Source organism: Chionomys nivalis, chromosome 8 (assembly GCF_950005125.1).
Source record: "Chionomys nivalis chromosome 8, mChiNiv1.1, whole genome shotgun sequence".
Taxonomy (NCBI): Eukaryota; Metazoa; Chordata; class Mammalia; order Rodentia; family Cricetidae; genus Chionomys; species Chionomys nivalis.
Window position 1 is genome coordinate 50634850 of NC_080093.1, and position 27555 is coordinate 50662404.

Consider the following 27555-nt stretch of genomic DNA (forward strand, 5'->3'; position numbering starts at 1 on the left):
CAAGCACAGAGTCTCCGCTGAGGTGCAAGGGGAGGGGCACTTCGGGGCCACCGGCGGCTCGCGCGGCCGCCTGACGTCATCCACGCTGACACGTCACTGCCGCGCGCCACGGGTCCGGGCGTGATGGCGGCGCTGGGCGGGGACGGGCTGCGCCTACTGTCGGTATCGCGGCCTGAGCGGCAGCCCGAGTCAACCGCGCTGAGCGGCCCGGGCCCGGGGCTGTGCTGCTGGGTGTCCGTGTTCTCCTGCTTCAGCCTCGCCTGCTCCTACGTGGGCAGCCTCTACGTGTGGAAGAGCGAGCTGCCCAGGTGCGGGGGCTGCGCGCGTGGCCGGAATCCGCGCCCCCGCGAGGCGGGGCTTGGGCCGTACGGGGGTGGGGCCGCATTGGCGAGTGGCTGCTACAGGCCCCCCTAACTTACTGATCCTTCCTAGGGACCACCCTGCTGTCATCAAGCGGCGTTTCACCAGTGTCCTGGTGGTCTCCAGCCTGTCCCCTCTCTGCGTGCTACTCTGGCGGGAACTCACTGGCATCCAGGTGCGAAGGAGGCGGGGCACAGGGCAAGCAGGGAAAGAATCCAAGGTTTTTGTGGGAGGGAACAAAACTGATGCCCCCTTTCCTGTGGCTCAGCCAGGCACATCACTGCTCACCCTGATGGGCTTCAGGCTGGAGGGCATTTTCCCAGCAGCTCTGCTGCCGCTGCTGCTAACTATGGTGAGTCCTGGTTCCTTTTTCCTACCCTGTGTTCACTAGTGTAATGAAATGCCCTTGTGTCCAGTCTTGGAGGTTGGCAGACAGGAATTGTGATATGACCCTTGAGCCCCCTGGTGTGGTCCTGAGGCTGACCAACGTCACCGTGTGAGTAAGGTCATTGGGTTGTGGTGAGTCTTTCATTTGATCCGTCTTTCTACCCCCAGATCCTTTTCCTGGGTCCACTGATGCAGCTCTCTATGGATTGCCCGTGTGACCTGACAGATGGGCTGAAGGTTGTCCTGGGTGAGTCTTCAAGACTGAGGAAAAGGTAGGCACAGGCAGTCCAGGACACTGGGGAAAGGAGTCAGTGAGATGCTGTGACCTGGACTGAAGAGGCGAGATGTCACCTCTCTGGGTGTGTTTCTTCACCAGTAAAGTGGATCATATTGCTGGGTACCTTGTAAATTTATGATACTCAGGGAGGTCTTTCAGGACCCAAAACAGTACTTGATTTGGGTCAGAAGCAACTTCCCCAGCTTTTCCATCCTTGGCTTCCCCAGACTGGCCTTGGTTAAATTTACCGACTCCCTCATCTGCTGTTCCCTTCCCTTACCATTGTCAACTATATCTCAAGACATTGTGATTATGTGTGCTGAGATTTGTTCCCTTCCCCATTCTGATTCTCAGGGTTCCTGACCTGAGTTTGGCCAGGTCAGGAGAGGCACCCAGGTGGTAAGGTCCCTCTTTTTAGTAACTAGGCACTCATTATTTATCCTGAATTTACCCTAGCCCCTCGCTCTTGGGCCCGCTGCCTCACAGACATGCGCTGGCTACGAAACCAAGTTATTGCACCCTTGACAGAGGAGCTGGTGTTCCGAGCTTGTATGCTGCCCATGTTAGCGCCATGCACAGGTTTGGGCCCTGCTGTGTTCACCTGCCCACTCTTTTTTGGAGTTGGTGAGTCTAACTGGTCCAGTAAAGATGTTCCCAGCATGAGGGCTGAAAATGGGGCTTGGGGTGAGGGGTGAGCTAGACAGCAGACCAGAGGAATACGATGTGGTTTTCACTTTCCTCCCAGCCCATTTTCATCACATTATTGAGCAGCTACGTTTCCGCCAAAGCAGTGTGGGGAGTATCTTCTTGTCTGCAGGTGAGCCTGGGGAACTTGCTTGGCACAGCTGGGGGCTGGGTGTTATGATATGCCTGACAGCCTACAGAAAGAGCTGGAACCACGGGGCTATAAATGTTGAATGGGGACCACTGGTCATGGGAGGTGGGGTACAGAGAACAGCCATAGATGGTGAGGCATCCACTGTCAAAGGGGCAAGGGTGGTCTCTGGCTGTAGGATGTGCAGGGCTGGGGCAGGGTGGGCATCAGCTGTAGTCACTCGCAGCTTCTGTCTCCAGCGTTCCAGTTCTCCTACACCGCTGTCTTCGGTGCTTACACAGCTTTCCTCTTCATCCGCACAGGTTGGTCCTCGGGGCCCCAGATGAGGGTGGGAGAAGGGGGTACTGTGAATGTGACAGTTTCTTCTAACAGACCGAGCCAGGGCCCTCAGCTTTTTAAGGTCTGAAAGATTATGACATAGGGGTCAGAAGTGGTGGGGCCGTTTCATATGTCACACCATCTCCCTCTCCAGGACACCTGATAGGGCCAGTTCTTTGCCACTCCTTCTGCAACTACATGGGCTTCCCTGCTGTGTGCGCAGCCCTGGAGCATCCACAGAAGTGGCCACTGCTGGCAGGCTATGCTCTTGGTGTGGGACTCTTCCTGCTTCTGCTTCAGCCCCTGACGGACCCCAAACTCTACGGCAGCCTTCCCCTTTGTGTGCTTTTGGAACGAACAGGAGCCTCAGAGACCCTACTATGCTCCTGACCATCACTCTTATGTACACTCCAGTGAACTCTGACGGGCTCTCCAGCCCCTCCTTATCAAGGAATACTGCAAGGGCAGGGCTGGCTGGGGTCCCCGAGATCTCAGGAATTTTTGTAGGGGATTGAAGCCAGAGCTAGTTGAATCCCAGGGACCAAGAGAAAGTAGCAGATATCCAAAGGGTACAGCCTCTCTCACAGAGGGGTTGAAGAGCAGCTGGACATGAGGGGACAGGGAGAAATCCTAGGAGCTGTGCACTCCCTCTTTGGACTGCTGCTTCTCTTTGCTCCCCCCCCCGGAAAGCTGCTCAGTGGGTTTATTTATAAAACCCTCCCAACTTCCCAGGGTTTTCTCATTGTCTTTTTGCATCAAGACTTTGTATTGGGATATTAAAGAGATTTAACTTGGCTAACATTGTCTTGAACCTTTGGGAGTCCATGTACTTGGATCTTGGTGAGGACTCAGGCCTACACTATACTACTGCAGTATGTACACTCCCTCTTGGCTACTTTGAACACTGCTAACCTGGGCAGGTGAGCCTGGCAAGCAGAGAATGGTTCACTCTCCTGAGCTCCTGTGGCTGTCAGGTACCAGGTGGGAACCCAGCCCAGCCCATTGTGGGGCCTGCACCTTTGCTATTGAGGTCAGGGAGTAAGACACAGCTCTGATCCGTGTCCTAAGAGCTGGTGGAGGGTGGCTCCAGAGCCTCATTCTACACTGGGATGTAGGTCTAGAGCACAGAGGATGCTCCTCTGTCTCCCAGGAGTAGAGGTTTCTGGTTCTACTGGACTGTCCCTCTGCTGCACCCAGGACAAAGGTCACAGCACTGAGAATGGCAAGGACTCTGCCAAGCAACACAGCAACTCAAGGTTCTTTAGGGTCCCAGGCTTCTACCTGCTCACTGCTCTAGAGTGGCTCTTGTTTTCCCGGCTAGCCCTTTTTCCTCTGTCCTTTTAAGTCTCCCACATTCCAGATTGTCCTGAAACCTGGTCCCTAGAGCTGGTGCCTGAGAGAACACAGGTATGTACTCATTTCCCCAGTGCCTCCCTGAAGAGCGCCTCTCACCTCCAGCCTATGTAGAAGCTGGCACTAGAGAGGTGAAGGGGTAGATAGAACATTTAGCTCTTGGGGTCCAGAGAGGATGCAGCCTAGGCCCACTGGACTTGTTCTCTCCCAAAGTCAAGTGCCAGGACCCTGAGAACACTGGGCAGACAGGCTGCAGGCTTCCACTTTCCTGAGATTCAGGAAGTTTTCTTTCTTTCTTTTTTTTTCTTAAGTAAAACAGATTTGACCTAGATCTCATGGGAATTTGAGAGAACCCCACCCACACTGCCCTGGGTTGGAGACAGCACTAGAGATGGTGTAGACTGTCATGACCTAGTGTGGAGGGCAAGGGAAGGCCACTTTTATTGAGCAAATTTCCCAGGACCTGCGAATTAGGTCTTCCCCCTACCCCCAGAGGTAGAACCCCTAAACCACCTCCCCTAGGTCCCAAGGCCACCAGCTGTACACCTGTAGTCTCCCACAGGAGCAGCCCCTTATTTGGCAAGAGATGAGAACATGAGCAACTGCCTGTCCATAAGGAAAGGACAAATGACCGAAGGGAATGGACCACAGCAGGTAGTGTGTGCTGTACCCTGGGACAGGACCTCAAGGGCCTGACCTTTCTGCCCTCAGGTACTGGCCGGCCTGGGCCTGCCCTGGCTGCACAGCTTCTGTTGGGAGGTTTGGGGTAGGATTGGCCAGGCTGCCACTCTGAAGCAAGATCACTCGATCTCTAGAATGAGGTCATCGCCTTCCAGTGTCATGTCCTTGGTCACGTGAACCTTGCGGATAGTGCCATCCATGGGCGAAGTCACCACAGTCTCCATCTTCATGGCACTGAGAACACAGAGGGGTTGGCCCTTAACCACCTTGGCTCCTGCTGTCACCTTGATGTCTATGACCTTCCCAGGCATAGGGGCCCCGATCTGGCCCTTCACATCCTTCAGAGCTTTGGGATGGAAGTGCATCTCCTGCAAACAAGACAGATGACATGAGACAGCAGGTCAGGTCAGGCCCAGCCCTGCCACCTGGTTGGCCCTGAGGGTACTGTACCTTCATTGCCTGGGTGTCCTTAACCAGAATGGACCGAAGTTGCCCATTGAGTTCAAAGAAAACCTGCCTCTGGCCAGCCCGGTTCAGGTCACTCACTGCCAGGGCTTTGATGTGCAGTGTCTTGCCCCGTTCCAGTTCCACCTGCAGAAAAGGTAGGTCAAATTTGGGGAGAGAGTCAGGAGAGCAGGCCCCGGGTTCCGACAAGGGAAGTCATACAACCTGGATCTTAGTTCCATGTGTAAAGGCCTAGCCTCTGGTCACACAAGGACTGTTTCTGCTCTAAAGTCCACAAGGCTGTCAGAACCGAGTCTGGGCTGTCTGGCAGGGCTTCTGTAGTGCTTGGGGCTGAGTGTGGACAAACACAAGAACCACTGACCTCAAACTCCTCTGCAATTTTGGGTCCTTGAAGAAAGAGGCGGGTATTGAGGCTATCCAGAGGACCAAAGGTGGCCGTGAAGTCTTTGAACTGGGCAAAGACATCAGGGTACATGGCTGCCGAGAGAACATCCTCTGGGGTCACCTCCTCCCCATGCCGCTCAATCAGGTCCTTCTCTAGCTCCTGCAGGTTCAGGGGAGGGAGGGAGGCTCCAGGCCGCCCCTCCACTCTTGGCAGGTTCTTTAGCACCTGAGGAGCAAAGCAGAGGGTGAGGATCAGGCCAGGTTCTTGTACTCGGTACCTGTCTCACATCCTAAGGCACCATCCCTACCTTAGAGCGGAAGGGCTCAGGGAAACCCCCATGGGGGATCCCAATGTAGCCCTGCAGGAATTCCACCACAGAGCGGGGGAAGGACAGCTCTTCTGCCTGAGCTTCAGCCTCTGCCCGGCTTAACCCATTCTGCACCATGAATTGGGCCAGGTCACCCACAATCTTGGAGGATGGTGTCACCTGAAGAGAAAAGATCTCTGGTAATAAGAATGATAGGCACAGAGGCAGGAGTGCAGTGTGCAGGGCCATTAGATAAGAGCCTCGCTCACCTTGATGAGGTCCCCCAGCATCTGGTTAGCCTCCACATAGGCCTTCTTGACCTCCTTGAACTTGGAGCCAAGCCCCATGCTGTGGGCCTGGAAGTGTAGGTTGGTGTATTGGCCCCCTGGGATCTCATTCTCATACACATCTGAGTTGCCAGACTTCATGGTAGCCGTGCAATCAAAAGCTGCATAGAGCCCCCGAGCCCCTTCCCAGTACTCGCTGTAGTCAAACACACGCTCCAGGGGTACCTCTGCAGGGAAGCTAGAGTTAGGAGAGCTTGGCAGGGGCTCCTTCCAGGACTCGGGGCTAGCCCAGATCCCATCTCAAATTTGGGTGGGAGCAGAGCGAGGCATCTGATTCTGTGTGTCCCAGACTGCTGGGGTTATTTGAGAGGGGCGTGGCCACGGGCTCTTCCATCCTACCTGTGTCCAGAGGAGTCCCCTTGGTACACGCCACCAGGGCCCCCATGCTGGGCTGTGACGTCATTCCAGACATGGCGTCTACTGCCACATCCACAACATCAGCCCCAGCTTGTGCACAGGCCAGCATGGCCGCCACGCCTGCTCCTGAGGTGTCATGGGTGTGGATGTGCAGCGGGAGGTCAGGGAATCGGTCCCGGAGGGAGCTGACCAGCATGGTGCAGGCCGCAGGCTTCAGTAGCCCTGCCATGTCCTAAAAAGGAGAAAGAAACATGGTGAGGAGGGATGGGATGTGTTTCTGTGCTGCAGGCCATGGTGGGTATGGTGGGGAGGGTGAGAGAAAGAGATAGGCAAGCAGCCTTGGCACCTTAATGCACAGGATGTGGGTGCCAGCTCGCACCAGTTCTTCAGCTAAGCCCATGTAGTACTCCAGCGTGTATTTAGTGCGGCTGGGGTCAGTCACATCACCGGTGTACGAGATGGCAGCCTCCACCACACCCCCAGCACTGCCCGCTGCTTCCATGCCCAGCAGCATGTTTGGCAAGTAGTTGAGGGAGTCAAAGATTCGGAAGATGTCCATACCATTCTCTTTGGCCACCTCACAGAACCTGGCAGGTGAGAAAACAGGTGAATCCTTCCTGCACTTCCTTTTCTAGCTCCCAGCCCCCAGGGGATGAAGTCTGGCCTGGCAGGAGTAGGGGCTTCAAAGGTAAACAAGGCCTTTTCCAGGCCAGCCTGGGCCAGGAGGGTTAGTGAGATTCTTGGCAAAGGTGTGGTGGCCTGGCTTCCAACCCCAGTTCCACACTGTGATTCCTGGGACAAGTCATCTCCCTCAGTGTTTGCTGCCATGGAGACCCAGAAGCCCTGCCTGCTATGCCTCTGCAATTTTATGTTTGGTCCCCATAGGGTGTAGTCAAAGACACTTTGGAGCCCACTGCTGTGTGGTCCCAGCTGACCCAGGCTCACTTGAAGACCACATTGTCAGGGTAATTGGTGTAGCCCACGGCATTGGCCCCCCGCAGGAGCATCTGGAACGGGATGTTGGGGATGCGCTCCCGAAGCTCCTGCAGCCGCCTCCAGGGGCACTCATATAAGAAGCGCATGGCAACATCGAATGTGGCTCCTGGGCAAGAACAGAGAGACTGGTCACTCCACATGTCACAAGGACCCTCCATGGCCCCCTCACTACTGCCCCCACCTCTCCCTCCACTGATGCTCTGGGATACTCAGGCTCATCTGAGACCCTGCAAGCATTGATGAGCTCCCCACTGCCCTCAAGCTACCCAGGACAGGGCCTACACCCCAGCCCTGCAGCCTCAAGCACTGGGCTTTTTCCAGCTGTCTCTCTGTCAACATCTCTCTGTCCCTAGTGTCCTGGCCTTCTGAGTTGGGCACTCCATTCCTGCTAGCACTGTCCAACATCCCAGCCCCGCTCCAGCTACCTCCCCAGTTCTCCATGCTGAAGAGCCTGTTGAAGCTGTGGGCAACATAGGGCGCAATCTTTTTGAGATCATGTGTGCGCACTCGAGTGGCCAGCAGTGACTGGTGGGCATCCCGGAAGGTTGTGTCCATCAGCAGCAGCCCCTGGTGATTCCGCACGGCTCGGGCAAAGCCCTCTGGCCCCTCTCGCAGAAGGATGTCTCTGAAGCCAGCTGGGGGTGGACCTAGAGCAGACAAGAACATCAATGCCTATCCTGTAGGTAGCAATCAGACATTACATCCTTGGGTTGGTAAAAAGGGATCTCACCTACCTATAGGCACTGTAGGAACAATGGGGTCCACAGGGCTGGGATTGGCCTTGACAGGGAGTGGAGTGCTGGGGCCATTCACCATAACATGTCCTGGGGAGGAAGTGGGCAGTATGTCAAGGGCAGCTGTGAGTAGGTAGGCTCGGGATAGAGACTCTCCCCAGAACACCCAGGCCTCTTAGGTCCAGGCAGCAGAAACCTATTAAGGGCCATGTGGAGGTACAGGACCTTAACAAGGACGGGGCTATGGAGTGGGAGACAAGGAACAGTCAGGAGGGAGAAGGGTGGGCAGACCGAGGTAATGTAGCAGCTTCTGGGCTCGGTTCTGTGCGGGCCGCAGCTGGAAGAGGTCAGGGTTCTCATCAATAAACTGGGTGTCCACAGTGCCTGCTAGGAACTGCTGGTTGTTGAGCACATTCTGCAGGAAGGGGATGTTGGTCTGCAAGACAAAGGCAGAGGGGTCACTGTGCAGCTCGAGGAAGGGAAGAAACAACCTTGGAGCACTGCGGCGCCCGATCTCACCATCAGTCAGGCAATCCCTGGAGCTGCCAGGGGCTAGATGCACACCCTCCACCTTTGCTCACCCCAGAACATATGCCAGTGCCACCCCTCTTGGGTCTACAAACTAAGATCTAACACCTCCCGCATGGCCTAGAACCTAGGTATGCCTCTGCAATATCAGCACACATAACCCTTTTACCCCTGCCAGCCACGTGACCCTACTACCACGGCATCAGCTCTTCCTAATTCCAACAGCGTCTCGCAGCATCTTGCTGACAGTTCCTGCCTTGACTCTCCTCCCTGACCTCCTCTTCCTCTACCCTTCCACTTCTCACATGCCACTGTCCTTAGGATGCCCTGATCTGGACCTGCTCCCGTGACAACCTCTCTTTGGAGCCAGGTGGAATGGCAGCCAGCATCTCCACATCCCTCATGGAGCCCCGCATCCTGTGCTCCCCAGTTATCTGGTAGATGGATGCCTTGCCTTATACCCCGGCTTCCCCATTCCTGTGTGACTGGACACAATGGACCACTGTCGCATGACAAACCCTGAACTTTTTTTTTTCTTTTTCTTTTTTTTTTTTTTTTTTTTTGGTTTTTCGAGCCAGGGTTTCTCTGTGGCTTTGGAGCCTGTCCTGGAACTAGCTCTGTAGACCAGGCTGGTCTCGAACTCACAGAGATCCGCCTGCCTCTGCCTCCCAAGTGCTGGGATTAAAGGCGTGTGCCACCATCGCCCAGCTACCCTGAACTTTTTTTATATTTATTTTTATGTGCATTGGTGTTTTGCCTGCACTTATGTCTATGTGAGGGTATCAGATCTTGGAGTTACAGACAGTTGTGAGCTCCCATGTGGGTGCTGGGAATTGATCCTGGGTCCTCTGGAAGAGCAGTCAATGCTCTTAACCACTGAGCCATCTCTCCAGCCCCCAAACCCTGAACTCTTAATCCCTTCTGCTCAGTCCACACCTTTCCCCTGAGCTGCTTCAACACTGCCACCTTTGCCCAACAGATTGGACAAGTTGGGGTGCCTTGCCCACCAGCAATAGGAACCAGAGCAGCTGACGCCCCCAAGGCTGCACAGGAGATGGATCAAGAGCCTCCCACCATTGCCTCTACTGAAAGCCCCATAGTGGTAGGAAAAGAGCCAGAGGCAGGCGGATCTCTGTGAGTTCGAGACCAGCCTGGTCTACAAGAGCTAGTTCCAGGACAGGCTCCAAAGCCACAGAGAAACCCTGGCTCGAAAAACCAAAAAAATAAAAAAAAGAGCCAGAAACCACCTGGCTCCCAGCACAGGGCAACACATGGCAGATGCTAGAACTCGTTTATGTTTGGAGTGAAAGAAACTCTTTAGGGGAAGACAAAGTATCTGACGCCGCCTCACATCACAGCTGATCAGACTAAAGATCCAAATTGTTTTGCAAAAGTTGAAGTGTCCCAGCAGCAACAATCAGGCAGTGGCTTCCAGCTGCAAGAACTTAAGCCCCTCAAGCCGCGCGGTTTCCTGCTCCCTTAGGCGTGAATAATACAGGCAATTAACAGCCCTGGGTCTCCACCAGAAGCTCGCTCAAGGCTGCGTAGGACTAGAATCCAGCCTCTACCTCCCTGCATTCCTGCCACCCACGCGCTCCTGAGACTCGGGTATGGAGAGAGAGGAATAGGAAGAAGGGACCCAGGTAGCCTAGGGGCAAGGAGACGCCCCGTAGGAGGTGACAACTTCAATGCCAACTCGGTGAACCACTCCTGACGGTGGAGACAGGAACCGCGATACCCAACCTCAGCACTCTCACCCAAGCCCGGGCTCTGAGGCCACTTCACATCCTTGGCCGTTCGGGCCATACTTCTTAAGAAGACCCGCGGGAGTGGGGGGAGGGGGAGGACGCGGCGAGGCGAGGCGGAGCAACGACACGGAGAGGACCACTGACGCACAGCTTCAAACAGCGTGCCACCGCCAGCCTGCTGGGAAACCGCGCAGCGCAGACCAATCGTGCTGGAGGCGGAGGCCAGTTGGCTGGGGAGCGCCGGGCAGGGCGGGAGGGGGACCGAGCAGGGAAGGGAGGGGCGCGGTGGGGCGGGGCGGGGCGCGACGCCGGTCCCGTGGCCTAGCCCTCAGGCCCCACCCGCAGAAGCCCTGCTGGGGGCGCCACCCGAGCCCCCAGGGCCCGGGCCTGTGGGGGGGGGATCCTTCACGTGACTCAGTGATGCAGAACGGTTGTGACCTTCAGTGTGTGTCTGTGAACGCGAGGGTCCCAGCAACTGTGCGGGTTTGCGCCCGGCCCTGCCCGTGGGTGCGGGGACGTGTGGGTGTGTGGACATATGTGGGCGTGTTGGGGAGGGTGCCCAGAGACATGTGACAAAGACCCGTCTCCGGGAGATGGTGAAGGGGCCTGCGAGCTGGCGCTTTGTCTGGTTGTCTGCAGAACCGCGGCGCCTGCCTGAGCGGTGCAGGATGCTTGGGCGCCAGGGTGGCCGGGGGCGCGCGCCCGTGCCAGGGTGAGTGCGCTGCAGCAGCGGGGCAGCGCGGCGGGCCTGGCCGAGCCTCGGGCGTGACTAGGTGCCACCCGTGGGCGCTGCAGTAGCCGCGTGTCCCCGTGACCTCGGGAGCCGGGCTAGGGCCCGGGTGGATCCCCGTGCCCCTCCCGGCCCGCCCTCCACGTGCGTGTCCGCGGCGCGCGTGTCCGCCCGCGCGCACCCGCCTGTCGCGGCCGCCGCGAACGGCACGGAGAAAAGGTGTCGGGAGCCGAGAGAGCCGGGGCCGAGGGCCCGAGCGCCATGGGCCGGAGGGCGCGCGGCTGGCGGGCTGGGCCTCCCCCCGGCGAGAGAGCGGCCTGGAGTCGGCAGAGGCCGGCTGGGCCCGCGGGGAGGCCGGCCCGCGCCCCCTGAGCGACGGACACCAGGTGAGCCCCCCTCCCCCGTCCGGGCAGGGTACAGCGGGTGGCCGGCCCGGGGAGGAGCCACAGTCCACGCCAGGGATTTGGGTGCGGGGCGGGGGTGGGGGGGGGGACGGACACGCAGTCAGCCACGAAGGGGAAGGCGCGGAGGGGGGAGGGGGCTGGCCATTCCGAGGATGCTGAAGGAAGTTCCGGGACCCTCCCTGCTCTTGGCCCTCCTCCACTTCCTGCCTCATGCCTCACCTTGTCCCTGGTACCTGGACTCTCTTCAACTGCTTGGGAAATGTGACCTTTACTCTTGGGGGCCTGAGCCAGCAGCCCCAGCCATCTTTTTTCCCTGGGGTCCTTCTTGAGCCTCTTACCCAACCCTTCCCAGCCCAGACTCAAGAAACTGGTTCCTGGGACCGTGCCCTAGGCACAAGTGGGCATTCGCCTTAACCCCACCTGTGCCTGGGGCTGTGGCCCTTTCCCACAGGGCGCTCACCATGGCCCCGCCGCTCCTATTGCTGCTGCTGGCCAGTGGAGCTGCCGCTTGCCCGCTGCCCTGCGTGTGCCAAAACCTGTCGGAGTCGCTCAGCACCCTTTGTGCCCACCGAGGCCTGCTGTTTGTGCCACCCAACGTGGACCGGCGCACAGTTGAACTGCGCCTAGCTGACAACTTCATCCAGGCCTTGGGACCACCTGACTTCCGCAACATGACAGGGCTGGTGGACTTAACATTGTCTAGAAATGCCATCACCCGCATCGGGGCCCGCTCCTTTGGGGACCTGGAGAGCCTGCGCTCATTGCACCTGGATGGCAACAGGCTGGTGGAGCTGGGCAGCAGCAGCCTTCGGGGACCTGTCAACCTGCAGCACCTCATTCTCAGTGGCAATCAGCTAGGCCGCATTGCGCCAGGGGCCTTTGATGACTTCCTCGACAGCCTGGAGGACCTGGACGTGTCCTATAACAATCTCCGGCAGGTTCCCTGGGCTGGCATAGGTGCCATGCCTGCCCTGCATACCCTTAACCTGGACCATAACCTCATCGATGCACTACCCCCAGGTGTCTTTGCCCAGCTTAGCCAGCTCTCCCGCCTTGACCTCACCTCCAACCGCCTGGCCACCCTGGCGCCTGATCCACTCTTCTCCCGCGGTCGGGACGCCGAGGCCTCCCCTTCCCCCCTCGTGCTGAGCTTCAGCGGGAACCCACTGCACTGCAACTGTGAGCTGCTGTGGCTGCGGCGACTGGCTCGGCCTGATGACCTGGAAACCTGCGCTTCTCCACCAACCCTGGCAGGCCGCTACTTCTGGGCAGTGCCAGAGGGAGAGTTCTCCTGTGAGCCTCCACTGATTGCCCGCCACACACAGCGCCTGTGGGTGCTAGAGGGCCAGCGGGCCACTCTACGATGCAGGGCCCTTGGTGATCCTGTGCCCACCATGCACTGGGTTGGCCCTGATGACCGGCTGGTTGGCAATTCCTCTCGAGCCTGGGCTTTCCCCAATGGGACCCTAGAGATTGGGGTGACAGGCGCAGGAGATGCAGGAGCCTATACCTGCATCGCCACTAACCCTGCTGGTGAGGCCACAGCCCGAGTAGAGCTCCGGGTGTTGGCCTTGCCCCATGGTGGAAACACCAGTGCTGAGGGAGGTCGTCCCGGGCCCTCGGACATTGCTGCTTCTGCTAGAACTGCTGCCGAAGGCGAGGGGACTTTAGAGTCTGAGCCAGTCGTGCAAGTGACAGAGGTGACTGCCACCTCTGGCCTGGTGAGCTGGGGCCCAGGGCGGCCAGCTGACCCAGTGTGGATGTTCCAAATCCAGTACAACAGCAGCGAGGATGAGACCCTCATCTACCGGTGAGGACGCCTGCACATGCCCTCAGCCTGCTTTGTTCCCAGTGCCCCCTGCGGACCCCCGTCCCCAAGTCCTGCCTGTTCCCCTCCAGGCCTGTGCCTGCTCCTCCTCTACTTCTAAACTCTGGGAGCGTGGCTGGGCCTGCTGCCGGGGCACAGAAAGGGGGCAGCTGCTTATAAGGGTCTCAGGTGTGCTGTGTATGTACCAGCCTTCCTGACCATCAGTCACAGCAGCTCAGGTATCTGCTGAAGCACCTGCCCCCCACCCTAGGGTATTTCAGTCTCTGCTTGATGCTACCCCATCCCAACGTCCCAACTCCTATTGCCTGAGGCCTATTCAGTGCACACGCCTGTCTGTGCCCTGACACACACAGATGCTTGTCATCGTCTCTGCTTTCCTGAGGGAACACAGGCCTGTGTTGACAGAGTCTTACAGGCCTGAGGGGCTCTAGGGAAAACATGAAAGATGGGAAAGGGGGCTGTACCCCACCCTGGGGCTCTGACCACCTGCCCTTGCCTGCAGGATCGTACCAGCCTCCAGCCACCACTTCCTGCTGAAGCACCTGGTTCCTGGTGCTGACTACGACCTCTGCCTGCTGGCCCTGTCACCTGCTGCTGGGCCTTCCGACCTCACAGCCACCAGACTGCTGGGCTGTGCCCACTTCTCTACACTACCAGCCACACCCCTGTGCCATGCCCTACAGGCCCATGTACTGGGCGGGACCCTGACTGTGGCGGTGGGGGGGGTCCTAGTGGCTGCCTTACTGGTCTTCACTGTGGCCTTGCTGGTTCGGGGCCGGGGAGCTGGGAATGGCCGCCTCCCACTCAAACTCAGCCATGTCCAATCCCAGACCAATGGTGGCACCAGCCCCATGCCCAAGAGCCACCCACCACGGAGCCCTCCACCCCGTCCCCAGCGCAGCTGTTCACTGGACCTGGGAGACACTGGTGGCTGCTATGGGTATGCTAGGCGCCTGGGAGGAGCCTGGGCCCGGCGGAGCCACTCTGTACATGGGGGGCTGCTGGGAGCTGGGTGCCGGGGTGTGGGGGGCAGTACAGAGCGGCTGGAGGAGAGTGTGGTGTGACAGGAAGGGCAGCCTCTTGTGCCCTGAGGAAGGAGCAGTGCCACTGTTGGGCCCAGGTGGCAGCACCCAGCCTGGGTGGGCAGCACGGCCCTGGGCCCCACTCTGCTTTTTATCCTCAGTACCTCAGGCTCCCCAAGTACTTGGTGGGACAGCAAGCCCTTTCCTTGGTTTTGGCCTCCAGACTAAAGGGACAGGTCCTACCAACAGGTGCTCAGAGCCACCAAGGCAGGGGCTGCAGCCACCAAGAGGGAGTCTTGTTTCTATTTATAATAAAATTGTTGGGGACACTTCGGTGTAGGTCTTTGCTCTCATTCTGCTTGGTCCCTGGGAGGGTGGGAAGGAGGGAGGCTGTTGGAGGCACATAACCTAGTACATGGCTAAAGCTGCTGTCTGCTAACCCTGCCTGAAGGCAGGCACGAGCCCAGGACTGATGGGAAGGTCCTGTGTGAGATGGCCTACCCAGCTGCTGTAGGATTCACACCTGGTTGGGACGCACAGCCTGTTGGCAGTGAGCTGGTTTGGCCCCACCACATCTGTGCATGCATTCTGCGTGGGTGGGCACCTGTGCTTAATGAAAGTGCAGTAGACACTGGCATCCCAGAGGATGCAGCCTGAGGAGCATTTTACCATGTGTCCACGGTGTGCAGCCAAGCTCACACACCCAATCTCCTGGCACCAAAACAACCTGGGCAGGACCTAGAGAAATGCTAGTTTAAGGCCCTTGAGGGAAATAAGCGAGAGATGGGAGACATGTAGGAGAGGGCGGACATAAGGTAGGGTGTGGGCAGGAAGGGACAGACACAGGCCCCAGATCCTGCTGCTCTTCCTGTGGTCATGGGCTCTGCCGTCCCTGTTCTCACCCTTGGAAGAGAATGCTGGGACCTTGATCCCACTGGGATATTAGACAGGTGTGTAAGGTTGTGTGGCTCAGGGTACCTGGCATAAAGGGTGGAAAAAATAAAGCAGAGGTATCAGGGCACAACCTCAAACCTGGGGACAGGCCAATGTGTACCCCAAGACCCTTCTCATCCCTAGTTAGCCACAGGAGAGACAGGCCCCGGAGCATGAGGCAGTGAATCCAGGATGTAGGGAGCTGACTTTACAGCATACTTCTGCCCTCAGGGTGACAGGGACTTCAACAGAGCCTGTGAGCTCTGAACAGCATCTAGAAAGCACCCCTCTCAAGCTCAAGATGGGCTGTGGGAGACAGGCTGCTCTGCCCCACCCCACAGGACAGGCTCAAAACATCCCTTCTCCCCACAAGATTTTCCAAAAGGTCTTTGAGCCCACTGTCACTGACAGGACCTATAGACAGGGAGAAAAACAATTGGCCACTACAGGGACAGCATTGTCACAGTGGCCCATGAGCCACCAAGCTTGAACAGCAATCAAGGGCTGGAAGAGGTCACAAATAATAGGAGGAGGCCAGCACCCAGGACTGCCCACATGGCCAAAACACCCAATGGAGCTTCTAGAAGACGAGGGAAGAACTCAATAGGGGCTAAGGGTCTAAGCCCATGCCCAAGGGTGCCCCACAGGATACGTTAGCAGGTGCTGGCTTCAAAGGGCAGAATAACATTTCTCAGCTATGAATTTGTCTCTAGTTGCAGAAACTAGTTACAAATAGAGCCCACAAGGAGGTAATGGGCACCTCGAGGCCCTTGCTGTCAGGCAGCCACCGTGGCCAGAGCCCTGTCCCTCATCATATGTTTCTTGGCTACTCTGAAGCATCTGCCGCTCCAGATGCCAGACCAGGAGAGCTGGGAACTGGCAGAGGGTCTGACCTCATCTGTCAGGGCTAGAGCTCTTGCTCAGGGATCCAGACTTAGACGAGACCCAGCAGGGTCTCACCAGCAGTCTGAGAACAGCTAGAAGAGATTACTGTGCCACTGAGGCTAAGAGCCATCAGTAAAGCACGGCGGGGACAAGACAGGCATCACACCTGCCCCTTGTTAGCACATGACCACATGGACCCACTGTGGGCAAAGGCAACTCTCACCTTTACACCTCGGACACGGAACTCAGCCAGGGCTCTGCTCATCTTGGTGGCAGCTGTGGGGTGGTCTTTGCCATGGGCGATGACTTTGACAAGCAGAGAGTCATAGTGGGGTGATATGACAGCCCCCTGGAAGGCAGAGGCATTGTCCAGGCGGATGCCCATGCCCTCACCACTCCGAAAAACCTGTCGCCAGAAGGAAAACCAAGTCAGTGGCTGGGATGGAAACTGGGGGTAAACTGGGCTCCCAGCATGACCTTTGGAGGGCTGAGTTCAAGGGTACCCAGAGAGCCCGTCCCTAATCAGTCAAGTTCCTACTTCTGCCAGTAGACCCAGACCACAGTCCTTCTGAGTCCCATGAATTCACTCTTGTGCTGCAACAAGGAGGGGATAGTGGAGGAAATACCTGCCAAGGCTCCTAGTTCATGCACAGCCCAGTCAGCAGCCTAGGTGGGAAGGGGCCAGATCCCACAGACCTTCTACCTCCTGCCCGGCCTCACCCTCCCTCCTTGCAGACCCATTCTGTGACCACCATCATTCCAGGAGCAGCAAGCAATATGCACTATCGTTTTCTCACTGGGGATGAAGCAGCTAAAGCAGACCCTGACAAAACAGCCCTGGGACAGACAGAAGCACACAAACCATAGGGTCACAAGCAAGACAAGGAGATAGGCAGACTGACCAAGGAAGGCTTTGGTTGGTTTGTTTTCCTTCTGGGTTTTAAAATACCACTCTGTAGCTCTGGCCAGCCTGAACTTACAATGTAGCATAGGCTTGCCTTGAACTCATGACTCTCCTGCCTGAGCCTGCTGAGTGCTCAAGTCACAGGTGTGTACCACCACACTCGGGCTTTTTGTTTTGTTTTGTTGAGTTCAGAGTTTCTCTGTGTAGCTTTGGAGCCTGTTCTGAAACTCACTCTAGACCAGGCTGGCCTCAAACTCACAGAGTGCTGGGATTAAAGGTGTGTGCCATTACCACCTGGCTGTTTTGTTTTTGTTGGCATTTTTTGTTTTTGTTTTGCTTTGTTTTTAACAGAGAGGAAGGGGAAGGACTCAGTATCTACTCACACTCCCTCTTCCTGAAGGGGAGGGTGGGAGAAAGAGCCAAGAAGAAGGAAGGAGACAGGGAGATGGCACACCCAGCTCATCCAGGAAACACAAGAGGCAAGTAGAGGGGAAATGGCAGACAAAGACGGGGTTGGGCGATCTGGGGTGCCTATACTTGCACACACAGGTGAGTGCTCAGGACAGGCATTGGGCAGGTGAGGGAGCTGAGGTTCAGAGAGAAATCAAGGGAGAGGAGGCCAGGGGGGCGGGCCTGGGAACACCCTCAGCATCACCCTTCGGCTGCTAAGGGCACAGGCTGTGTTCAATAAAGAAGAACTTCATGCAATATTTAAGGATGGACACTCGGCTGTGTACAGGAACCACCAACTAAAAATACCTTGTGGTGACCGACTCTAAAGTCAGGCCCTGGCCACGGAGGAGAGAAACAGTATAGCCCAGGAGCCAGCTTCTGAGCCCCAGCCCATCAGCTGCCCCTTCCCACCAGGGCAATAAGGCAGCACCAGCCCATGGCTGCCCTACTTAGGGACTCAGAAAGGAACGCTGGTGGTCATCTATGGGGACCCTGGGGCTCTCAAGGTCATCATAACTGACCTAGCACTCCATCCTGGCCGCATTACTCAATCCTGCTACTTTTGGACATTTCTGCAGTTCATGTTCATCGCTGCTGCACCTGTACCCTGGACACCAGCGCCAGCCCTGAGTGCCTCTGATGTCCTGCATCCCCTGACCAGTAGGCAGTGCTGCCAACATGCATTGGGAGGGAGCAGGCTAGAGCCACAGACAAGGAACGCAAGGGACAGGCAGCTTAGCCCAAAGGCGCCAACCCTGGTGAGGACAACGGGCAGAGTTGAGGTGAACTTCTCAGTCCCTCAGTGCTGCCCTCTGAAGAACTCTTTTTTTTTTTTTTTTTGATTATGTATACAATATTCTGTCTGCATGTATTCCTGCAGGCCAGAAGAGGGCACCAGACCTCATTACAGATGGCTGTGAGCCACCATGTGGTTGCCGGGAATTGAACTCAGGACCTTTGGAAGAGCAGGTGATGCTCTTAACCACTGAGCCATCTCTCCAGCCCTGAAGAACTCTTGCTTACGTCCAAGGGGTCGCCTTCTGTTTGACTCGTGCTACCACAGAGACCACAATCCTCTGCTCCCCACAAGGTCTTGCCTTGCCAGTCACCGCTCACCCCTAACAGAAGGCAGGGTAGAGACCAGCAGGGCACCAGGAACAAAGCTTCACATATGGGGGCCCACAACTGTCCCTAGCTGGTCTGCCCCTATTCCCAGGTGATCTGTTGGTTTTCTGCTAGCTTTCTGTGCAATGTTCTTTCCTTACTCTAGGACAGTACTGGGCTCCCATGTTCTCTTAAGCAGCTGCACCTGGATTCCTGGGTGACAACCTGGGCACCATGGAGAGGCTGTGAGGAATCTCGGCCCAGGCTGGAGCTGGTGTCACACTTTGATACGTCACCTACCTCAATGCGCCCAGTATCGGGCTGGAAGCTGCGTGCGGGGTCCTCCGTGGTTACTCGACACTGAATGGCACAGCCATTGATGCGGATGTTCTCCTGCCGCAGGCCCAGGTCAGGCAGGCTCCGGCCCTCAGACACGTGAATCTGAGCATGGACCAGGTCCACGCTGTAAATGAGAAGATAATGAGGTGAAGCAGGGAGGAGGGGTTCTATGACCCACACAGGCCAATGCTGCTGCAGCCTCCTCTTAGCCCAAGCAGCCTAGGGTCCTCTGCCTGGTGGTCCTATAACCTGCGCTGGGAGTAAACAGTTCCCTAAGAAGCTTCCAGAAGACAGATATCTACCTGCCTTCAACCCTACTGATGGCCTCTTCCAGTAGCCTGTCCTCCATCTGCCCTTGCCCTAAGGTCTGTAAACTCCTGCTTGCACTGTGGCACCAAGACTGTAAGTATAGGCTGAGGGCAGTCACAGTGGACACCCACTCTGGGAGCATGGGGTTTACACTGTGAATGCAAAATCAGAATCCCAAGGCTAGGGATGCGGTAGGTCTGTGATCTCAGCACTGATGGGTAGAGGCAGGAAGATTAGAAGTCCAAGGTCACTCTTGGCTACCTAACAAACTCAAGACCAGTGTGGGCCTCAGGAGATCCCATTTTAAAATGAATAAATAAATCAAAGCACAACAGAACAAAAAGCAAAACAAACAGAACTAGGGAACTACGTCAGTTGGAGGCCTGCGAAGGCAGACATGATCAGGACACTGTTCCCCAGGCACATGCAGAGCAGAACGTTCTCCATATTTGCATGGTTGTGTGAACCTAGCCTGAGCAACAGTCACTATTTATTTATTTATTTTGGTTTTCTGGGACAGGGTTTCTCTGTGACAAAGCCACTCTTAAGAATGGTATCAAATCAAGGCAAAAGCTGTTAACACAGACCCTCCAGGTTTATGTATTGTTTCTGGGGCTCATGGCCAGTACTCTAGTGGTAGACTGTCCTCTGTCCTCCATGTCACTGATGAAAGCAGAGTAGTAATGATGGTCACCATGGCACCCTCTCTGCAGGCCACTGACCCTGCTTGCATGCTAGGTCTCCATGGTGGTACTTCCCCATCAGAGCATCTTGAGGGTTAGAGTAGCCACAGCTAGCACAGCCTACACACGACTCAGGACCTGGAGACCCTGACGCCTGGGCAGGCAAATCTTTGGCAGAGCAGCACCGAGGTATAGCCCAGGGAACATGGCTGGAGCATCACTGTCACTCCAGCTCTGACCCTAAGGAGCCAAGAGTCTGTGGGCTTCCGGATTTGTAGTAGGCAAAGGCAGCCAATGGGCAGCATCAGCATTAATCTTGGGTGGGGCCAAGGAGAAAATTGGATCAGAAATGTTCCATGGTACGGTGGACTAGTCTGATGCCAAGGATTAATTCTTAAATGGCTCAAAATATGTATCTGGGAAAAATGAAAGCTATTTTCACAGTTTATAAAAATAAGTAGATTTTCTAAGTCTGTACCCAAACTTGTGGGAGAATACTGATACAAATTGTCTAGGAAGCCATGGCTCACATTTAGACAGATGTTAATAGACCTGAACCACAAAAGCCAGAACAGTACACCGTCCAACAGAAAGCAAGATAACAGAATTATTACATGTACAGATGGTGGAACAGTTTACGGCCACTAAAAGTACTCATGAAGAATAATGATCCTGGAGATGTCTTCAACAAAATAGCAATTTTTTTGTATTGTCATTTTGTTTTGTTTGTTTTGTTTTGAAATATAGTCTCCTCTACATAGCCCTGGCTGTCCTGGGAATCACGATATAGACCAGGTGTTAAAGGAGAATAAAAATTCTAGGGACTGGAGATATGGCTCAGCAGCTAAGAACACTGGCTGCTCTTGCTGAGGACAAGGGTTTGGTTCCCAGCACCCACATGGCAGCTCACAACCCTCTGTAGCTTCGGTTCTGGGGGATCAGACACCCTCTCTTGGTCTCTGTAGGCATATTGCACACTCGTGGTGAACATACATATATACATGTAGGTGAACACTTATACATATAAAAATAAAATATGTAAATCTTTTTTTAATCATCTAAGAGGCTGGAGAGATGACTCAGCAGTTAAGTGGACTGACTGCTCTTCCCAAGGGCCTGAGTTGAATTCCCAGCAACCACATGGTGGCTCACAACCATCTGTAATGAGGTTTGGTGCCCTCTTCTGGCCTGCAGGTGTACACACAGACAGAATATTGAATACATAATAAATAAATAAATAAATAAATAAATAAATAAATAAATAAATATTGGGGAAAAAAGTTCCTAAAGACTCTGCCTAGGCATAAGGAATGTCACAACGCTGAAGGCAAGGTTGGAGAGACTGAGCCTACTGTGTGGATTTGTGTAATTCTTTTAAATTCTTTGAGCCTTGGTTCATTCATCTGAAAAATGGGGTCATAATTCCCTTAGTACAGCCAGGTGGGCCCCCATGAAGTACCTGGAAGCACCTGGCATCCTCACTGTGAGGGGTGGGTAAGCTATGGATTTTTATTTTATTTTATTATTATTTATTTATTATTATTTTATTGTTATTAAAAATTTTTTTAATAACAATAATCATGTAAAAGCCTCCTAAGAATTGTTTCAGTGAAGTCCCTAAGTCCACTACAGTGACAACCAGAGAGCCCTGGCTGCTCCTCCAGGACCTCCTTTCCCACCCTGCCTGCCCTGTGCCTTGTGCTCACTCTGTGATCTCCTCAGTGACGGTGTGCTCCACCTGCAGGCGGGAATTGACCTCGATGAAGTAGTGCTTGCCATGCTTGTCCACCAGGAACTCCACGGTGCCCGCGTTCTCATACCCCACCTGCAGGGTTGGCCGGTAAGAAAAGGTTCCCAAGATCAGGGCCGAGCTCCCCAAGCCTGCCCACCACATGGGTTCTGGATCAGAACAGCTGGTGGCAATCCAGCCACCTACCGTGGCCAGCACCCAGGACCCAGCATATACATCCACCTGGCAAGGATCCTCTGGGAGCTACTAGGGCCAGGCCACACCCAGCAAGTCCCCCACAGAAGGGTTTTCAGGAAGTTTCCTCCTGTGCTGCTCTGCTGTCATCTCTGACCAGTGTCCTCACTCTGGCCATCGCCCAAGTGATGCTAACTCGGACTACAACCCTACTTCCATTCCACTTCTGGTCCTTCCAGAATAACACATCCATTCCCTAGATTCTGAGCTGGTATGGTTAATGGCATTGACAAAAAAAAAAAAAACTGAGCAAGGCTAAGTTCCTCACCCTGCTCCTCTTAGGCAACCCCCCTCTACCAGAACTCAACAGCGCCTCTGCTCACATTGCTGAGCCTTGTCTCAGAACCACTCTGTTCCCACTGTCCTAAGCCCTATGGCAAACCCGGGGCAGTCCAAGGGGGCATGTGTAGGTGGTACCCTGCTGCTATGGCCGGTGTTCCCAGGACAGACTATGGACACAGCTCCCACCTCCATACTCAGAACCCACTATCCCAGCCAAGCAGAGACACCTTGGTGAGGGAATGGGTTGTGCTGCAGCAAAGATTAGAAGCCAACGATGAAGACATGCCATTAACTGCCAGAATCTGAGGACTCTCATTCTCTTTCCAGTGACCAGGGTAAGCTGGTCCCACAGAAAAGCTTGTCTGTATAGCAAGAGCAAAAGGAATGGCCAGTACACCTTCCCTTGGGGCCAAATGCCTCTACTTTGATAAGCACTGCTTCTAGTGTCAAGAGGATATCTGTGCCCTTCTCCTCCCTGCAGGGCCTTCCTCCTTCCTTCAACAGGGAATGCCTGTACCCCTAAGCAATGACAAAATCTGGGCAGAGGTACCAAGAAAGTTTGCAAAAATGGGCTCATGTCCCCAGGAGCATGTCCTCACCTGCTTGGCAAGTTTGACAGAGTCACTGGTGAGGCGTGAGCGAAGCTGGGGGTCCAAATGGGCAGCAGGAGCAATCTCTACCACCTTCTGATGCCGCCGCTGGATGGAGCAGTCACGCTCGTACAAGTGCAGGATGTTCCCATACTGGTCCCCTGAGCATACAAGAAACTGAATTCAGCCTTTCCTAGAATCCAAGTGCCTCTTCCTACATGCTACCTGCTTTGCCCCAGGGCCCCTTTCCGGGGGGTGATCCCTGGGAAGGCTGTCCCAAAGGATGCTGTTGTAAACGAGGGAGATCTAGGCTCCTCTTATTCACACAACCCCCACTCACCTAGGATCTGCACCTCGATGTGCCGTGGCTTTTCAATGAACTTCTCCACAAACAGTGCCCCATTCCCAAAGGCTGCCAAGGCCTCAGAGTAGGCTCGGGTGTAATTCTCCTCCAGCTCCTAGAAGGGCAGGCAAGGCCAAGCAGACATGGGACCACCTCTGCACACTTCCCAGAGCCCACTGCAGGGGATGCCTGCCTGGCACCCAGCCCTCAGCATACGTGCTACCATGCTTACCTCATAGCTGTGCACAACCCTCATGCCACGGCCCCCACCTCCATAGGCAGCCTTGAAGATAATAGGGAAGCCATAGGTTTTGGAGAACTCTTGAGCCTCATGCATTGAGTTGATGGGGGCATCAGTGCCAGGGACCACTGGGACACCTGTTGGGAGGGTATGAGGGGTCTCTGTAGCAGACTACATCTCTACTACATCTTGTCAGAGAAGCACACTCTCACACTGGCCCTTGTCTACTAGCCCAGCAGGAGCTGAGTGTTACCTGCAGCGATGGCAATGGCCCGGGCCTCCACTTTGTCTCCCATCTTGCGGACTACCTCTGGACTTGGCCCAATGAACCGGACTCCAGCATCCTGGCAGGCTTGAGCAAAGTCTGCTCTCTCTGAGAGGAACCCATAGCCCGGGTGCACAGCATCGACACCATTCTCCTGTAAGTGGCAGAAGAAACACCTGTGTGCCTTCGTCTTTCTCCTTTGCCTGCTGTTCTGGGCTGCACCTCAACCCCTACACATCCTGCTGGTAGGTGTGGGTACAGGGCACAGCACAGAATCTTGCCCAGCGTCAGGAGACCCTGGCATCTCCTAGGCCAAGGTGATTCTACCTTGGCCACTTTGATGATATCTGGGATGTGCAGATAGGCCTGCACAGGCGCCAGGCCACGACCAATAAGGTAGGCTTCATCAGCTTTCTGCCGATGCATCTGGCCTGTGTCCTGCTCCGAGTAGATGGCCACTGTGCGGATGCCCAGTTCTGTGCAGGCACGAAACACTCGGATGGCAATCTCACCTAGGAGAAGCAGGGTGAGCAGTTAGACTCCTGGGTCCAGAGAGAAACACAAAGGAGACAGACAGCACAGAGTGATGAGGAGGAGACCAGGCTAGGCTGACCCCAACCCGAGTTCTGGTAGTGCTCACCCCTGTTGGCCACCATGACTTTCTTAATGGGCTTGTACTCCAGGCGCCGTACATTTGGGGAGGCAACAGGGGCAGTGGAGGAGCGGCGGACACCCAAGAGCCTCAGGCCCCCTCGAACTGTTTGGAACTTCAGCATCTGAGGAAAGGCAATCAGAGTCCAGGTTAGAGCAGGCTGGGCACTGAGCACCCCAGATCCTGAAAGAGAGAGGAATCTCAACACTCAGGAGACCACAAAAATGAAAAATGACAGTGCCAACTCTAATTCCATTTGTAGTGGGGCTCTGGAGGGCAAGCAAAGTCAGCCCAGTGGAGCTCAGCTCAGCTCCACAGCCTCCTACTTAGTACAGTGTTTACATTTCAGAGGCTACAGAGTGGCCTATGCAGGCCTAGTGTGCATCTCTATGCTCTGTAGGCTCACTACTCTCATTCTCCACCAACATCCAGTATGGGCTTTCTCCATGTGTTAATCCTGTCGGCCTGCTCTCCCAGAAGCTAGCCTTGGCTCTCAGCAAAACACAGCTTTCTTCAAACAGAAGCCTGTACCTTCCTTCTACTGGGGGATATCAAGTAAAATATTTATGACAACCACAAAAAGCAAGTCAAGAGGCTGGTCACAGAGACACATGCCTTGGGATTCCACTAACAGTAGGTCCTAGGATGGTTATGGCGGTGTGATAGGCTGAGGAAGAAGGGAGAGAGGGACTGTTCTCACCTGAGGGTAGGAGAGAGAGCTGTACTTAACTAGGACAAAGTTTCAGGTCTGCAACATGAAAAGAGCTTTGTAGATGACAGTGAAATGGCTGTGAATGGACTTGAAGCCACCGAACTGTGTACTGGCAGAGACAGGAAACCTGGCATTGTCTACTGAAGAAAACTTATATACCACAAAACAGGTCTCATAGCTGACCACTAATTTTATAAGTTAAAGATTCAGGGGGCTGGAGAGATGGCTCTTCCAAAGGTCCTGAGTTCAATTCCCAGCAACCACATGGTGGCTCACAACCATCTGAAATGAGATCTGATGCCCTCTTCTGGCTGCAGACACACAGACAGAATATTGTATACATAATAAATAAATAAATATTTTTAAAAAAAAGATTCAGCTGGATGTGGTGGCTGGAACCTGGGGCAGGAGGATTGCTGGGTTTGAGGCTATCCTTGACTAAGTAGTGAGTTCCAGGATGGCTTGAACTACAATGTGATTTTACACCCCCTCCCTCAAAAAAAAAAAAATCAAAAGAAAGCTACAGAGGTAGGGAGAAGTAAAAGAGGGAAGGTAGTCCTTTGGAGTTACTGCTTCATGAAAGAGTCTGAGAGACATTCTGCAGAACACAGAAGAAAGTGATTGAACTGTCTTTAAAATTTCCTTCTTCATGGAAATGTCTGTTGGGTACTGTGGGCCTGTAGGCTGAAGATGGATGTCCCATTGGTACAGAAGAACTTTGGGTGACTGTCCAGGCATCGAGATGTCTCTGTCAAGTCTAGAGTTTTGGAAGTTGCTTACAATGCACTTCCTGTTTACTTAGGTAATATTATATCCTTCTGGAGTCTTTGATAGAGTTGAAGAATAGATAGTTATAGTTTTCCTTAGTTATGATAAAAGATAAAATAGATCTAAATATTGTAACTGTAATTCTTGCTTGATAACTGTTTTGTTATATGTAATTTTACTATGTTAAAGTGAAAGCCTTTCTTTTCTGTTTAAACAGAAAAGGGGAAATGGTATAGGAGGTCCTTCTACATTTGTGTTGCTTTCATTGGGTGAATAAAGAAACTGCCTTGGCCTTTTGATAGGGCAGAACTGAGGTAGGCGGGGAGGACAGAACTGAATTCTGGAAGGAAGAAGGCAGTGTGGCAGATGCCATGAAGCTCCTGTCTGAGACTGACGCTGGTTAGAATCTTTCCCCGTAGGCCACAACCTTGTGATGAATACAGATTAATAGAAATGGGTTAGATCAAGATATGAGAGTTAGCCAATAGGAGGCTAGAGCTAATGGCCAGGCAGTAATTTAATAATACAGTTTCTGTGTGGTTATTTTGGGGTTATAAGCTAGCCGGGTGGCGGGATGCAGCCTGCTCCTCGTACAACAGGAAGGGAGAGAGAGCCAGGTCCAGTAAAGAAGGAAAAGACGGAGCAGGACCCAAGTCTGCATCTGGTCTCTCGACTCAGACTGTGGCCTTTCTGTAACTGAATGATTCGGTTCTGAGTAAAAAGTAAAAATGCTTGACTCAGCTACTTTTTTTAAAAATATAAAAGCAAACTCAATAAATAAAAACAAACATTGCAAGAACACCAATGTCACAGGGACAGCCAGCAATACAGAAGGGGAAACTAGAACAGAAAAGGCATGAGCAAGTAAGTCTTACACAGAAGAGGAAGCAGGGAGGGTGGCAGCAGGCCCACCTCCACCCACGGGACCCAGAAAGCCTGATCTCCTGTGAGGTCCTACTGCAAAGAGGGAAGCACATACAAGAACATCTCTGACCAAACAAGTGACGACAAAGTGCCCAAAGGTCACGTCTGTGCATGTCCTGGGGAAAGATGGTTACTGCAGCTGGACATCAGAAGGATTCTCTGAGAAGGGGACACAGGAACCTGACCAGGGAGACAGGTGAGAACAGTAATGGCCATGGTCCTGAGGGAACAAGCTTGGTACAATGAAGCAAGCTGGAGGGACAGGAACCAGAGGGCAAAGAACAGTGTGTAAAGTAAAGCTGAAGGCATGGACAGACATCCTGGTCACTGCCTCCTTCAGCCCATGAGCAGATTGAAAAGGATTTGGAAAAGATCCTGACTGTAGAGCTATAGGCATTAGGAGGGAAGGAAGCTCATGGACAAGGGAAGAGCAAGGAAGACAAACCTGGTGCCAAGATGACAGGTAACGTACGAATTCAGGCTGAGGATGCTGTAGAATCAAAAAGGGCCAGATCTGTCCTTTTTGGTTTGACTAGGATGAAGAGCCAACAAAAAGCCAGCTACCCAAGAGCAAGGAGGAAGGCCAGGAACATAGTGTCAGTCCTGAGTCAGAGCTCATGCCCTGGGAAAGTGGGTCAGCCCCACTTTCTGAGAGGCAGAATAAGATGACTCTGAGACTGTCTTCAAGTCTGTGTCTGCCCCAGGTAGTACACAGCAGCCGGGGCTGGCAGGAATAGCTAACCCACCTACACAAAAGTGTATGCATGGGGGGGGGGAGGTTGGGGAGACCAGCTCGCTGGATTCCAGGCTTCAAAAGTGTGGTGTCACCTTGCTGGACTCCAGACTTCAGTCTTCCTAAAATAACTTCTATCTTGACCTTACTGTAGTCTTATCTTATCTGGAACATGCTGAACACCATGGTAACTATGGCTTTTTCTTTTTTAAAGTTTCATGTAGCCCAGGCTAGCCTCAAACTCCATAAATAATCAAGGATGACCTTGAACTCCTGATCCTCAAGCCTCTACCTTGTACTGGGATTACAAGAATGTACTACCACATTTGGCTGCAACAATGTAGGGTTTTTTTTTTTTTAATGTATGTTTCATGGTAAAGTTTAACTTA

General features: G+C 54.3%; 3 protein-coding genes across 13 annotated transcripts in view; 2 read left to right on the plus strand and 1 right to left on the minus strand.

Moving 5' to 3' along the window:
- The first annotated feature begins 112 nt into the window (after positions 1-112).
- Positions 113-2970, plus strand: Rce1 (Ras converting CAAX endopeptidase 1). 5 transcript variants are annotated; one of them, XM_057778451.1, is made up of 8 exons: positions 113-308; positions 433-535; positions 629-712; positions 916-994; positions 1481-1648; positions 1770-1841; positions 2086-2161; positions 2332-2970. In XM_057778451.1, exons 1-8 carry the CDS (start codon positions 124-126, stop codon positions 2690-2692), a joined length of 1128 nt encoding a protein of 375 aa, XP_057634434.1. In that variant the 5' UTR covers positions 113-123; the 3' UTR covers positions 2693-2970. The 5 variants fall into 5 exon arrangements, with proteins under 5 accessions (XP_057634434.1, XP_057634430.1, XP_057634432.1 ...); XM_057778447.1 differs by having other exon boundaries at positions 2099-2161; XM_057778449.1 differs by having other exon boundaries at positions 2099-2161; positions 2401-2970.
- A 988-nt stretch (positions 2971-3958) lies between these two features.
- Pc (pyruvate carboxylase) overlaps positions 3959-27555 on the minus strand; it is a 96639-nt gene continuing 73042 nt past the window's right edge. For all 7 annotated transcript variants that reach the window (XM_057777622.1, XM_057777624.1, XM_057777626.1 and 4 more), the window contains 20 exons: positions 24018-24153; positions 23705-23889; positions 23366-23531; positions 23104-23249; positions 22869-22986; positions 22538-22689; positions 21379-21497; positions 18642-18804; positions 16104-16286; positions 8094-8238; positions 7803-7892; positions 7494-7715; positions 7018-7174; positions 6419-6659; positions 6055-6304; positions 5638-5882; positions 5369-5548; positions 5038-5286; positions 4662-4802; positions 3959-4579 (listed from right to left, as the gene is read on the minus strand). In XM_057777622.1, the coding sequence (XP_057633605.1) occupies positions 4331-4579; positions 4662-4802; positions 5038-5286; positions 5369-5548; positions 5638-5882; positions 6055-6304; positions 6419-6659; positions 7018-7174; positions 7494-7715; positions 7803-7892; positions 8094-8238; positions 16104-16286; positions 18642-18804; positions 21379-21497; positions 22538-22689; positions 22869-22986; positions 23104-23249; positions 23366-23531; positions 23705-23889; positions 24018-24153 (3537 nt within the window). In that variant the 3' untranslated portion in view covers positions 3959-4330. The remainder of the gene's footprint in view (positions 4580-4661; positions 4803-5037; positions 5287-5368; positions 5549-5637; positions 5883-6054; positions 6305-6418; positions 6660-7017; positions 7175-7493; positions 7716-7802; positions 7893-8093; positions 8239-16103; positions 16287-18641; positions 18805-21378; positions 21498-22537; positions 22690-22868; positions 22987-23103; positions 23250-23365; positions 23532-23704; positions 23890-24017; positions 24154-27555) is intronic.
- Lrfn4 (leucine rich repeat and fibronectin type III domain containing 4) lies at positions 10404-14397 on the plus strand. Its single transcript, XM_057777628.1, has 3 exons — positions 10404-11194; positions 11664-13022; positions 13543-14397. Exons 2-3 carry the CDS (start codon positions 11674-11676, stop codon positions 14102-14104), a joined length of 1911 nt encoding a protein of 636 aa, XP_057633611.1. The 5' UTR covers positions 10404-11194; positions 11664-11673; the 3' UTR covers positions 14105-14397.

What these genes read in the sequence shown, in the direction of transcription:
- Rce1 (XM_057778451.1), top strand. Translation starts at nt 124, where the DNA reads ATGGCGGCGCTGGGCGGGGACGGGCTGCGCCTACTGTCGGTATCGCGG. An exon ending in GGGAACTCACTGGCATCCAG is followed by an intron (nt 536 to 628) that starts GTGCGAAGGAGG and finishes CCTGTGGCTCAG; the next exon opens with CCAGGCACATCACTGCTCAC. An exon ending in GAGTATCTTCTTGTCTGCAG is followed by an intron (nt 1,842 to 2,085) that starts GTGAGCCTGGGG and finishes AGTCACTCGCAG; the next exon opens with CTTCTGTCTCCAGCGTTCCA.
- Lrfn4 (XM_057777628.1), top strand. Translation starts at nt 11,674, where the DNA reads ATGGCCCCGCCGCTCCTATTGCTGCTGCTGGCCAGTGGAGCTGCCGCT. An exon ending in GATGAGACCCTCATCTACCG is followed by an intron (nt 13,023 to 13,542) that starts GTGAGGACGCCT and finishes CCTTGCCTGCAG; the next exon opens with GATCGTACCAGCCTCCAGCC.